This window comes from Perca fluviatilis, chromosome 15 (genome assembly GCF_010015445.1).
Source record: "Perca fluviatilis chromosome 15, GENO_Pfluv_1.0, whole genome shotgun sequence".
In the NCBI taxonomy this organism is placed as follows: Eukaryota; Metazoa; Chordata; class Actinopteri; order Perciformes; family Percidae; genus Perca; species Perca fluviatilis.
The window spans coordinates 11,016,852-11,030,771 of NC_053126.1; the positions used below are offsets into that span (position 1 = coordinate 11,016,852).

General features: G+C 40.3%; 1 protein-coding gene across 1 annotated transcript; it reads left to right on the forward strand.

The window, feature by feature from the left end:
• The first annotated feature begins 439 nt into the window (after positions 1 to 439).
• atad5a (ATPase family AAA domain containing 5a) lies at positions 440 to 13,893 on the forward strand. The gene is made up of 22 exons (XM_039825050.1): positions 440 to 878; positions 1,442 to 1,505; positions 1,619 to 3,393; positions 3,521 to 3,605; positions 3,745 to 3,903; positions 4,487 to 4,631; positions 4,745 to 4,987; positions 5,419 to 5,567; positions 5,876 to 6,026; positions 6,416 to 6,736; positions 7,665 to 7,761; positions 7,924 to 8,006; positions 8,101 to 8,234; positions 8,317 to 8,494; positions 8,671 to 8,838; positions 8,968 to 9,210; positions 9,313 to 9,377; positions 9,749 to 9,938; positions 10,735 to 10,892; positions 11,075 to 11,919; positions 12,190 to 12,348; positions 12,962 to 13,893. Exons 2-22 carry the CDS (start codon positions 1,455 to 1,457, stop codon positions 13,038 to 13,040), a joined length of 5,478 nt encoding a protein of 1,825 aa, XP_039680984.1. The 5' UTR covers positions 440 to 878; positions 1,442 to 1,454; the 3' UTR covers positions 13,041 to 13,893.
• The last annotated feature ends 27 nt before the right edge of the window (positions 13,894 to 13,920 follow it).

The following is a 13,920-nucleotide window of genomic DNA, read 5'->3' on the forward strand; positions in this document are numbered from 1 at the left end:
ACAATCTTTTGTTTTCTCTGGGTTAATATGGTCCAGATTGTGTGTGTGTGTGTGTGTGTGTGTGTGTGTGTGTGTGTGTGTGTGTGTGTGTGTGTGTGTGTGTGTGTGTGTGTGTATATATATATATATATATAAAATTCTGAAATAGGCCTAGTTATGTAGCCTACTTTTACTTAAAGATTTCGAATATAGGGACTTTTAGCATACTTAGAGTAGTTTTACACTGTGGTATTGGCATTTTTACATATATATATATATATATACATATATATATGACACAGTATTTCATATTTTTATCACTAGTAAGTTAGAATTTCATGTTGAATTGGCGCAGCCAGCAGAGGTAGCTGTCACTTTTTTCTTTCCATTTAATGCTACACCCAAAGACGCCATGTTTGTTATGGGCAAACTACGTCCGGCGATGACGGAGGCATTTTCTCTCCTGTGATTGGTGGAATTCGGTCATGCCAAAGGTCACGTATATTTGGCGCTCTTCATTCACGGCTAGTCTGGCGCGTTTTTGAAAGAGCAACATACAGTCAAGAAACATATATTTTGAATTCCTGCTCGGAACAATTTGGAAAATATCCGTGTAACGTTTGTCACTTTACGTTCCTATGTTGGTGGCTGACATGAAGAAAATGTTTGGACCATTTTTGGGACCGTTGAGGAGCGGAGCTGCTTTGAGAGTAACATCTACCGGAGTCTGCTAGCTTGTTGTTTTACAGTGAAATGTATATGTCTGGTGGCAACGTACAGCTGTCCGCCTCACACGATGAACTTTGCCTATGGTCATTTACACACTCGGTGAAGTGAATAAGAAAAGGCAAGAAGACAGTCTCTGAAGTTGCAGCAAGTTACCTGTTCCATTTTTATCAGTGAGTGTTTTCCTTGACCTTTGTTTTTTTTGGTTGCCTGTCATTTGGCCCAACTATTGTAACGTTAAGCGCTAACGTTACAGGGCGCCATGTCATGAATAATATCAATTTTTATGTTGCTGTCCATGACCACTATATTAAATTAATTAAACATTCTGTATATAATAATTTTTTATACTGACTTTGCTTCACCAGAACTTAACTTTCTGCATACCATGTATTAATGCTGCTTCACAATAATCGTTGTAATGTAACGTTACAGTGCTGTTTACATTGTCAACAGTGTCAGATAAGTTGGCGGTTAGTTTTAAGTAAAATATTGTTGATACATTTTAAATTGTAAAGTACATTTGTGTATTTAAAACATTCAGATACATTGTTGTTCAGTGTTGTGGTTTTTCACTTAAGTGTTGAAGCATGAAAGGTTATTGAAAACTATAATTGTGCATAACGTAAATGTTATGAAACTTTTGTCATATATTGAATTGAGGTATTTAATATTTGAATAATAATACAACTATCTCTGCTCCTCATGTACAAATCAATGTTTCCTTTTGCTTTAGGTCTCTTCAAATTATGGCTGGTGTTGTGGCTATGGCATCTGTCATTGAGGACTTTGACATGCAGGTCTGTCTATGACACTGATTTGGGCCATATATAGCATACACGGTAGCTGTTGTGAAGTGTTTTTATTCATTATGCATTTTCATAATTGATGAACTTTGTCAATCCTTTTACAGCCGTGCAAGAAATCTCGCAAAGATGGTGGCAGTCCTGTTGTCAAGACAATTACAAACTATTTTTCTCCTGTGCCCAAGCCTGTGGAGAAACCCTTTTCACCTCCACGCTCCAACAACATCATGGACTACTTTAGCCGCAAGGCTCCATCCTCTAAAGAAAAAACCAGCTCACCCGAACAGTCAAAAGAGAACTGTCAGACGTCTCAGCTTGCAGAAAGACAAACCAGCCCAGAGGCAACCGTGAAACAGCCATCTCAGAAAAGGAGTAGAAAGGCCAGCAAAGCTGTAAGAAAACTTGTGGAGGCTGAAACCGTAAGCTTCACAGAGGAGGAGAGCTGCTTTATTGTAGAGGAACCACGTAATAGCGGAGACTCCGAAGCAGTCAGCAGTTGTGGTGTTTTTGGCAGTAATACAGCATCCCTGATGGCCCAGCTTAGTACTGAGGCTTGTATCACTGGGGGAAAATCAGAGAGGAATGCCACTAAGACTGACAGTGTTGAGTGGGCTGAAGAAGATGGTTCCAAATGTAGGAACAGTGTCGAACTTAATTCAGAAGTGAACAGCATTGAATTATCTCCGATTGTACTTTCAAAAGATGAAGCAAAACGAATCAAAGCTGTTGCAAGGAATTCTAGGAAAGCAAAGCATTCAGAACCAGAGGAGAAAGAACAAGAGAGCTCCTTGTGTGATGTTAGTATGGAGGTTAATGTGGATGAGGCCTCTCAGTTAAACAACAGCACAGTCACAATCTCCTTTGAAGATTTTGTGCGGAGCCAGGGTGGGGATGAAGAGGACATGGAAGATGAACAGGGCAAAGAAGATGAAAGTAAAATCACAACCGAGGCAAAAGAAATGGACATTGACCAGTTGGACATCCCTAAAGCTGAAGTAAATGTTTGTTCTGTGGAGTCACCTTTTCGAGTCTCACCCCGAACTGTCACCATTCAGGCAGAAGTTCATGTAGTCTCACGCAAACAGGAAGAAGCCAAGACGGGGGGGAAGTTAGCTTCTATCTTCAACAAGAGAAAAGGGGCAATGAGCCCTGCAGAGGTAGTATCATCTCCTCAAATAGAGGCCAATCAACAACTTCCTTCTACCTCTTCTACGGTCAAGCGTAAATCCAATGTAGTACTTCAAGAGGAGGATCTAGTACTGGCTGTGCTTGAGAGTGAATCAATGCCTAAGTGCAGTGAGGTAGAGAGGAAGCAGTTCATGGCTGCCTTCAAACAGCCTAGTCTGGAAGGGTCCAAAACCAAGCCTGGTAAGACCCAGGGCAAGCAGAAGCATCCTGGAGAAAAGGCTTTGGATGATGCAGACAAAGTTGCTGAAGAGGACACCGTAATCCCACCCTCTGTTGAGCAAGTCCCTGTTGCCTCTGGTGAAAACAAAATAGCTAAAAAGAAACCAGCAAGAAAAGGCAGAATGAAAGCTAAAGAAGCAAAGGAGGCAGTCACCACCCCACCTGCTGCGGCGGAAGAAACAGCGGCACCAATTGTTGAAGTTGATAATAAAATAGAGAAGCCTCCCAACACCTCAACTCCCTCCATCTCGACAGTAAGGAGGTCCAGAAGAGAGACCGTAGTGAGGCAAGCACCGGAGGCCACCTCAACGACCCCTATCAGAAAAAACAGGACACTCAAGTCGAAGGATGCCGATGCCGCTTTACTTAATGACATCCCTGCAAATATGTCCACCCCAAAGATACGCAAGTCCAAACACGGAGTCTTTGTAGCAGAGATGGTGTGCCCACCTGACCCACAAGAAAGTCCTATCAGGTGACACATGCAAAAAGTTATGATTTAATACTATTACTTTGAAAAGCATTTTGGATGCATATGTATGTGTAATGGTTGGTTTTTATGTTTGTTTAATGTTCTAATTCAATGTTTTCTTATTCATAAGGATTAAATTCACTAGAGTCCATAGAAATGTTGCCACGACCAAGGCTGAAAGTGGAAGTGGCGTAAACACTTCTCTAGCTACTAAAGTAAGTATTATATTTTTCACAAATTGGACAAATTCTGAATGTAATGAATTGGTGTCCTGACTTGACAAGGGACAATATGTTTAAACATCGTAATTATGGGCTGATGATGTTGATGACATGCTCTCTAATACTTTTTCAGACATCAACTGACTCTAAAAAAAGGAGTCGGGCAAAGAAGTTGGTGGAGAAAGCCAGAGCAATTCAGCAGAATAAAAAAACTGCTGTCAAGGATGAGGGCACCTTAAGGCGTTCGTCACGAACTGAGGCCTCCACCAAGAGGAGCTACTGTGAAGATGAGGTACAGTTAAAGGCCAACACAATGGATGAATCACTAATTTCAGGGGGGGATGTGCATGTCTTTTTTTATTGTTTTTTAATGAGCATGAGCTGAGGCAGGAAGTCCTCCAGTCCATTTGTTCTGGCTTGTCAAACATTTGTCCATAAAACATTTAAGCAACAAAAAAAACACCCACAATAGACTAAAGCATATTTGGTGTAAGTTCTATGATTCTTTTCTCCTATCTTTTATTATCTTGCAACTGTTGTCTTGTACATTTATGCATACATAACATGGTTACGTTACATTAAGGTCACAACCTTGTTATAGACCTGTAGACAGTTTTTCACTTATTTTCTCAGTGGTCCGTCTTGTGAAAATAACAAAAGTGTACCAAACTCACAGAGAAGGTGTTGCAGCAGTACAACAGAAACGACCCTTTGTTGTCAACCCTAATGAGCTCAACATAAGCACTGATGATGATTTCAACAAAGGCACAATCGGGCACTTTCACAATGCAACACAAAAATTAAGGCAAAAACCTAATTTGTGAAATAACTCAGTTTCTTTTCCATCTCTTTTTCTCATGCTTTTTTTTTTTCAGGACTCTGTCATCTGCCTGGAGGAGCACCAGACTGCTACTCCTCAGACGGCACCAGGAAAGAGTAAAGCCCAGAAGCCTTTACGCAGTCTAAATGAAGTTCTGGGAAAAGCCAAATCTGTTGGCCAAGAGACCAAAGCTGTCCCAGGTAGTCTTTCCCACTCTAAATTATAATAATAATAATAATAATAAATATAATATAATTTACTGTTTAGCATTTGGTTGAAATCTCATCTAATGGTGCTGTGTTCTTTCTCACAGGCTCCAAAGGGGCTTCGCTGGGCCAAGAGAAGAAGGTGTCTGTGGTGGTTTCCATCTTTGATGAGAGCTGCTCTGAAAACTCTCAGGACGATGAGCAGTTCAGGGCACGCAGAGAGTTCTTGAAGAGTGGCCTTCCCGATTCCTTTAGGAAACAGATAGCCAAGACCGCTGCCACAAAGGAGGCCTACTCTCTCTCCTGTTCCTCCTTTCAACCAGTTATTCACATGAAGCAACCATCAAATGGTAAGCTGTTCCTTCATATAAATGTACATTTAATTTTCATTTGACAGTAGTGAAAACGTAATACTTTTATTCCACTATAGTTCAGAGGAAAATATATTACTTTTTACTTCACTACATTTATTTGGTAACTTTACTTTGCATGTTCAGATTAATAATACAAAACATAATCAACAAATAGATTATTATTTATTATTATAGTTTAAGATAAAACTTTATTGAACCTTGGTGCAAATTCACAAGCTACCCTGCAGTTTAAAATGAAATTAAAAGTTTAGTTAAATAATGTAAAAAATTAAATAATATAAAATAAAGTTTTTTTTCTAATTCATTTTTTAATGTTTTTTTCTTATTATTTTTCTTATTTTGAGGACTAGTAGGTACAGATGTATCAAGAAGGACAAGTAAAACTTGTTTTTGTTGTGTACTGACAGATTGCCCTCTTTGGAGTCTACGGTGGCCTGAGTCTTCATTATTGTGTCATCTGAAAGAGCTTTGGTGCCAAACATCCAACTCACTTCCATCCGTTAGTGGCTCCTTTTGTGTGAAGACAGAACCAGCCTGTAGAGCCATTTGTGAACGGGTATGTTGAAATGATTGTAATGATGAAGGTAATGATTTAATTACGTGTTTAGCAGGATCGTTATCTCAGAACACATTTGTCTAGTTTATAGCTGCTACCTGTCTGCCAGTATAGCTATGTTGTATTTAAAAAGGCTTATAAAGAGAGAGACTACTTAAAACACTTAAATGCTTATTTCTGTGCAATTTGTTGTATAAATGATCAAAAACGGATCTTATCTTGTTACAAGGATTTTGTCCCCCTGCAGAGCTACAGGGGGGTTAAACAGCAGACACAGAATTTAGTAATAGTATTGCTTTCTTTTGAAGGGTTCTGGCTGGAGGCCTGAGATCTCTGAAAGTGTTCGTCGGCTTCTAATGGAGGAGGTCAGCACCTCTAACCCAACCTTCCCCGTTCAGATGTTCATCACTCGCTTCCTAAAGATACACACTGACCACCAGCAGCACTGCATAGCCTCAGGTCAGTTGGATTAGAGAAAAAGTAGAGAGTTTATTTTAAGATGCTATTAAGCTTAAACTCAATTTCAGTATTTATCCTATATTTATTTACTGGCATCTACATGAAAAGGATTTGCACAAGTGCTCATGAATTTCTAACTTATCCATTGTCCCCTGAAAGCACAAATATTTGGGCAGTATTTTAATCAGTTAAAGCAACACTATGTAACTTTTCCCACTTTGGCCCCCCTACAGGTTGTCTCATTGGAACTACAAACAACCTGTAGGGGGATCAAAGAGGGAAGAGTTACATAGTGTTGCTTTAATGTTTTACAAACCAGCCAAAAATAGAGACCACATTAGAGCATTAATCCAAATGATTTTCAACATTCATTGCATGTTACTTGATAGAACCAGAGGCTCTAACCAGAGTCACAAGCACATCACTGCCAGCTGAACCAGGAGGAGGGAAGAGGAAGAGGATGGACGATGAGGGGGAAATGACAGTGAAGCTGGCTAAGAAGCAACGGGCCAACTGTGCAGAAGTTAACAATTCCGAGCCTGAGCCAACAAAAAGGGGGGGCCGTTCGAGACGAGCTCGGAGATCAAGGCCAGAGGACGGGGCTGATGAGAAAGCCAAGCCTTCAGTCAAAACCGCTCCCATCCAATCTGAAGATGACTCTGTGGTTGTGATTGATGACTTGCTTTTGGGAGAGAACCCTGGAAAAAAAGGTGAGGTATCACATTTTATGGTCTGAATCACCCATTTTTTATTACAACTATATGAACTTTGGGATCAGTAAACAATACTTTATAGTGTGTGGGCAAACTTTAAGAAGTAAGGGTTTAATGCTTGGAGTAGTTAAAAAAAAAAAATAGAGCTCCGGCCATTGACTCCACCACAACAATGTATAATTATTTTTAAAAACCACAAGAGGAAAACACATGCACACTAATATTCTACTATTATTCTGAATATGACAATATTCAGTATTTTATTAAGGTCATGTAAACAGCATATTCCGAATAAGGCCTTTTTCCGAATTTAGTATTTTCCAATGAATACGTGGGATATGCCGAAATTATTCATGGTTTAGAGGCATTCTTAGGACATGTATACAGCGCATTCAGAATATGCATCTCAGTCGGGGGTTTTACCGCATTTTGCAAGAGTTTAAGGCCGGTTTACGGCTTACGGTCAGCTCTGTGTGTTGCTATGGTTGTACACAAACCAACCAGCCAATAGTTCAAGTGAGTCCAGGTGCGGTAGGGATGCATGCTCAAAAGAAAAGAAACACAGCTACTTTTAAACATTATGAAAAACTTGGATACCAACAGGTTTTTGGATATGCGCAAACATCGCAACGCTGACTTTTTTTAGAAGGTGGTTGAAGGAATGAAAGAGGGGCACTGTGTTTGCCATCGGTGGAAAAAAATCCTGTTTTGGACAGCTGCATGTAAACCGGAATATTAGACTATTTACTTTCATTAGCCATTTAAACAGCTTAGTCAGAGTATTGTCTTTTTTGGAATAAGGGCAAAACCCGGAATATTATGTGCATGTAAACATAGTCAGTGTTAACATGTTTGCCAAATTAATATAGTGTCTGCAGAATTGATTGGCTGTTGTAAGTAATGTGGCAAATGGTTTGTTCTACAGATGTGGTGAAGGAGGACGTGTTATGGACAGACAAATATCAGCCCCAGCACTCCAGCGACATCATAGGCAACACTGCCTCAGTGAGGAGGCTGCACAGGTGAGGAACTAAAACTGCTTAATTTCACTGCACCTACAGTCCTGTTTTTTGTAAAAACAGAAGCTGCTGTATTTGCTTTATACTTTACCTCTTAAATTGTATCACCCATGGGCTTGAGACCACTGACATTGTATCAATTGTATTGTATTTTTTTTTGTACAGCTGGCTTAAGGAATGGAAACTCCGTACAGACCGAGAAGAGAGAAAAAAGCAGAAAGACAAGAAGCAAGAGGAAGGCAGCAATGGTGGGAGATTAGAGAGCTCTATTTTTCTCTTCATAACTTCTTCTGTGGGCTTGATGCAGGTTTGTGTTGACTGCATGATGGTCTTTGTGTCCAGACTCAGACTGGGACTGCGGAGAAGAAGACTTCCAGGATGGAGAGGACATGTGTAATACAATGCTTATCACAGGGCCCACTGGAGTAGGAAAGACTGCAGCAGTCTATGCTTGTGCCCAGGAGCTGGGCTTTAAGGTACAAAAGCTTCAAGGTACATAACTGATATGTGCGTAGGAATTAGCATCTTCATTTCCTAACTTCCCTATGGTCTTCCCAGGTATTTGAGGTGAATGCTTCATCTCAGCGGAGTGGCCGTCTAATTCTGTCTCAGCTAAAGGAAGCCACTCAGTCACACCAGGTGGACAGTCAGGGTGTCAACGCCAACAAACCCACCTACTTCAACAGTTACGGCCCAAGCAGCAGTGCTGGCACTCTAAAGCCTGGATCCTCGCCCAGTATGTACAGAGATTACATTTATAGCACTATATAGTTTGTTTCTAATGAGTTGCTGGCTTGTAAGAGGATCTGTTTTTATGCATATTTTGTATGTGGTTTGATTTGTATACAGCAGGACATTACAAGATGAGCACATGCTGTTGGAAATTGATTCATTGTTTTCTTCATCTTCCAGGAAAGGTTAACTCTCCTCGTAGGGTTGTTTCCTCTCCCAGGAAACACCCCCAGTCTCCAAGAGGTGCTAAAAGAGGAGGCCTGGCTCCCACCTCTTTAGCTAACTTCTTCAAAATGGGTCGACCCACCACCAAGGAGACACCTAACGCTAAGAAGAATGAACAAACCGGTAAATTCTAAGTTCAATGTGCCAATTGTTTACTTAGATGTTTTCCTATATGATGAGAAAAGTTTTAATTAGGACTTAAATAGTAAATACATTGCTATTTTTCTCTCTCTGCCCCATCTCTTTGTATAGCTTCTTCCAAGAAAGTCATAAAAGCAAAAGAATGTGCCAATACGCATAAAGACCCTGATGTAAAATCACCAATATCTACCACCTATAAAGAAAAGAACAATGAAGAACCAAGCAAGAAGACAGCCACCTCGCTTATACTGTTTGAAGAAGTGGATGTTATTTTTGACGATGACTCGGGGTTTCTAGCTGCCATCAAGACATTTATGACCACTACAAAGAGGCCAGTCATCATGACCACCAGCGGTGAGTAGAAGGAGAAAGGTCAAATGTCTTACAGTTGGTCTGTGTTAGATTGTATTTATGTCTGCTCCTTTGAGTTTAAATCAAATCTTACATGTGTTGTAGATCCTGCCTTCAGCACCATGTTTGATGGAAACTTCGAAGAGATCCATTTCCAAACGCCGTCAGTGGTGAGTGGACGATTTCTAAACATAAATGTTTAGAATGCGTATCGCCCTGCCCTGAGAAAGGCTCAAGCCAATACGCATCTTGGTGTATTTTTAATGTCTTGCCCTGTAAATTAGACATGTTTTTTAAAACTTTATTAGTCATAATTCTTCCTCCTTTCCATGTACTTTATTCCCTTACTTGAAAGGATACCAGGATACCAAAGGCGCTCCTCCCACTATTTTCTTTAATAAATATTTCACTTTTAGATCTTATTGACTGTGTGGGTTGTTTTAATGTGGCTTGATGCAAATCAAGTGAAGGAGATCAATTATCAAAAATACATGTTTGTGCATCAGTCAGATTTTCAGTTGTCCTTCTCTTCCTGGTACAGTTGGATGTTGGCAGCTTTCTGCGGTTGTTGTGTCTGACAGAGGACACAAGGACGGACCTGATGGACATCAGCTCTCTGCTCAGACTCAACGGATGTGACATCAGGCAGAGTTTACTGCAGCTGCAGTTCTGGACTTGCAGCACAGGAGGCCGCCACGTTACCAGACCGTTGACACGCACTGGCAGAAATGGTAAGGAGATGAGTTGGAGGACACATTAAAAAAAAAAAAAAAAAAAAAGTTGAATAATAACGTTGATAATTTGGTTTTGCTTCATGTTTAAATGTAATGTTTTGTATATGTCAATAACTGATAAGCATTTTTTTTAAATCAAACTATTTCTGCTTTTGACCTGGAGAAAGTTATTCATGCCTTTTTTATTTCATCCCCTCTGGATTACTATAACTCTATATTCCGCACTCATCCCTTCATTTGGTTTCCAGAATACGGTTAATAAAATACATTAATGGCTCTCAAAGCGTTAAACCGATTAGCTCCGAGTTACATCTGCTAAGCCCAGACGTATAAGGACACACTTTAGAAACTGCAAGAAGAGTTTTCTTTTTCTTGTCTAGACTGGCAACCAAGGGGAATTTAGCATTTGTTGCTATGGTACATAAATTGTAGAATTAATTACCGTTCACAATCCACACAGCAACATCTGTATTTCATTTTTTTAAATTTTAAACTAATGATTTCCCCTAGACAGCATTATATTTATTTACTTTTTACTGTATAATTGTATTGTATTCGCTCTCATGTCATTTGTTACATTTCACTGTGTAATTGTTATACTTTACTGTGTAATTGTTGTACTCTATTTCATGTCATTTGTAACTTTCTGTATCATTGTATTACTCTCTCTCATGTCCTTTGTTAAAGCACTTTGTAACTGTTAAGAAAAGTGCAATACAAATTGTTGTTGTTATTATAAATTACACTTTTTAAACTAAGTATTACCCCCCTCCCCTCTCATTCACATTAAAAGCTGAACTCAAGCCAGAGACAGATGAAGTGGCAGCAGGCATGTCTGTGTGTGGAGTGACTGTCCCATCCGCTCTCCCTCCCTGTGACACCGGCTGCACAGAGAGCATGCTGGGTCTGCTGAATGTTGAACCTGAGAGAGACATTTGGGACCTGCTCAGGGTAAACTCTTCATTTACCATCTACAGTAACACTGTTTAGACAGGCTTAGAGTAAGAACATGTAACAGTGTTTCAGTAAGGGTCTGAAACAATGTCACCATGCGATGACCTCCTTATGATTTTTGTGTGTTTTTTTTTCCTATTGTACTTACATATTATTGACCGGATACGTGTTGTCAACAGAGCCAGAGTCTGGTGCAAGAGACGTTATGCTGGGAGCTGCTAACAAACAGCAAGCGACGAGGAGTGGACCTGCTCTATTCCAACATGGAGACCCTCTTACCTCTGCCACTCACACAGTTAACTACCTCTATCCGCAAACCGGAGCAATCTGTTTCTGCATCACAGGACCATCCTTGGGTTAATCTAAAAGAGCTGCCATCCCATACCAGGATATTGCACACGGCAGAGTCAGCGGATTGCTCCGACGACAACAGTCCAGTTAAAATGTCCAGCAGAATGAGGAAGAACAAGAAGCGGCACAGTATACCTGACCAGGATGGACTGGACTCTGACTCAGAAGACAGTTTTCTGTCTCTCTGCAAGCCACAGGGCGCTCTTCAGGCTACTGAGGACGTCAAAGAGAGTTTAGTTTCAGAGACGGTAAAGAGGAAGCCACTAACTCCTGAGGAGAGAGTAAAAAGTCTCCCAGTCTCCCAGTGTCTAGAATCAATAGCTGACTTTTTAGACAATATGTCATACATGGACTCCTCCTTACTTGTTCATTCAGAAGGGGACGACAATCACAGAAGAATGTCACTGGTCGGTGCAGTGGTGAAAGACGGGATGACAGATGAGTCAAGGGTTGAGACTGACCGCTGGGTGAGAGGAGAGCACGTCTTGGAGATCCCGGCTGCTGTGGAGGCTCTGAGCTTCCACAAGTGTCGGTTTTCAGTAGCGGAGGCCTGGAGCAAAACCCAACAACTAGAAGGGGAGCTAGGAAAGGAGGCTGCAGCAGAACTCGCCCTCCCTGTAGCCGCTCATCAGGAAGGTTACAGCTTCACTCAGGACGGCCCCTGTCAACCACAGTGAGTCTTACTAGTCTTTCTTTGCATTATATTGGTCACTTAATTAACTTATTCTGCCTGACCAGTTGAACTTTTATACCTCAGGTGATCAGACAGCACAACAAGCACTTTAAACGTACATTTTTATAAATTTTGTATTGTATTTATGTATTTATTGTATTGTATTAGGCGGGTATGAGCACTGTCATTTCCATTTTTATGGATGGAAATAAACTTGACTTTGACTTTGAACCAGTTCAAAGAAAGGTAATGTGTATTGATATGTTCCAGGCTGGTCCAGCGGCGGAGAGAAGTGATGGAGAGACTGATGTTCAGAGGAGTGTTTGGTACTCAGGTCAACAGACCAGCAGCTGCTCTGGACTACTTGCCAGCCCTTCGCACCATCTGCAGATCAGAGCAGCTAAAGGAGCAGGGCAAGGTTAAACGAAGGTGAGCATGTAGAAACTATAGTTAGCCTTTTTTTTAACTGACAGGCTACAAATAAATGTGTTAAAGTGCTCATATTATGCTCATTTTCAGGTTCATAATTGTATTTGGAGGTTATATCAGAATAGGTTTAATTTTCAAAAAACACCATATTTTTGTTGTACTACATATTGCTGCAGCTCCTCTTTTCACCCTGTGTGTTGAGCTCTCCATTTTAGCTACAGAGTGAGATATCTCACTTCTGTTCCATCTTTGTTGGGAGTCGCACATGCACAGTACCTAGGTAAGGACTACAAGCCAGTCAAAAGCAGAGTGTGAGGGAGTGCCACTCTAGCAGCTAGGCGAGCATTATAACTTTCGTCACGGAAGTAAAGGCTGGCCTGGTTTGTGCAGTGTTTTCTGTTGGAGATGGTAAATCCCTTTGGGGTTGACTTTGGACTTTTTCACTTTGTAAACCTGTAACATGCACAAAAAAGATATATAACACAATAAAGGAAAGGGTAATATAAAGTGTAAACTGAATTGTAATTTTATGCAAGACATGTCGCATGCATGAAACTCAATGTGTCTGTTAAAATGGGTCCACAGAAAACTCAGTTGTTTTTTCCTCCTCCAGGTTCCTGCACTACCTCGATGCAATCCACCTGGGTGTTGAAAAGAGCATTCTGCAGCACCTTGCTGAAGACTTCCCTTGAACCATAGAGGAGAATCGGACGTGTCCTCGTGATCATACAGAAGCCTTGAACAAATGTTGCCCTTTAAGTGGTCGCAGTTTAAGGTCCATACATTTGGGTTATTAAATTGGGAGAAGGAGCACATTTACAGGTTGTATTGTGACACATGGATGAATTGTCGGGCAACAACATACAGTACATCAGAGATGAGGTGGCTAGCTGGTCAGAGGTGTGTGTGAACGAAGGACTGTCTGGTGAAATTTCCCCATATGGAAGATGGAAATGACTGAATCACTGAATACAGAAAAGGTATTCTTACCTGAAGGGCACACAGCTAAATAACCTCAAATGTTGTCTGCTTTAGCACATCTTTTGGTGCTTTCAAAGAATGCACTAAAGATTTCTACTTTATATGATTTTTGTAATATTGAGCTGTTCTGGAGTGTGTGGTTGTTGTACAGTTAGGGTTTTATACATTGAAGCCTCTTTTTTATCAATTTGATTTTTGTCTCACAATGTGTTTTTATAGTAGAAATTGCTTTTGAGGAGCATATGTAAAATAGAATTTGTAAAGTCTGTGTGTAAATTCTCATTCTCCACACAAAGTACTGTTGATGCACTCAGGATCTTGTTGTACTTCATAAAAGCTTTTGACAGAAAGTTCCACTATATTTGTAAGCCCTAAATCCCCTTTACTTTCATTATTGTGATTTGTTTTTGTTTTTTTCTTTTAATTTGATGTTTTATTAGTTTTGTACACATTATTCACAGTGGGTTTTGTTGGGACCAAATAAAGGTTTATAACAACTTAATAAATTAAGAAATTGTCTCACCATGTATTTGTTTAAATACAAAAACACTGTGTATATCCTGATTCCCGAGTTGATTTCAGTGTGACTGA

Bases quoted from the DNA above. Each gene is read 5' to 3' on its own strand.
- atad5a (XM_039825050.1), top strand. From the start codon at position 1,455: ATGGCTGGTGTTGTGGCTATGGCATCTGTCATTGAGGACTTTGACATG. The intron at 4,632-4,744 runs GTAGTCTTTCCC...TCTTTCTCACAG, and splicing joins AGAGACCAAAGCTGTCCCAG to GCTCCAAAGGGGCTTCGCTG. The intron at 8,839-8,967 runs GTAAATTCTAAG...CTCTTTGTATAG, and splicing joins TAAGAAGAATGAACAAACCG to CTTCTTCCAAGAAAGTCATA.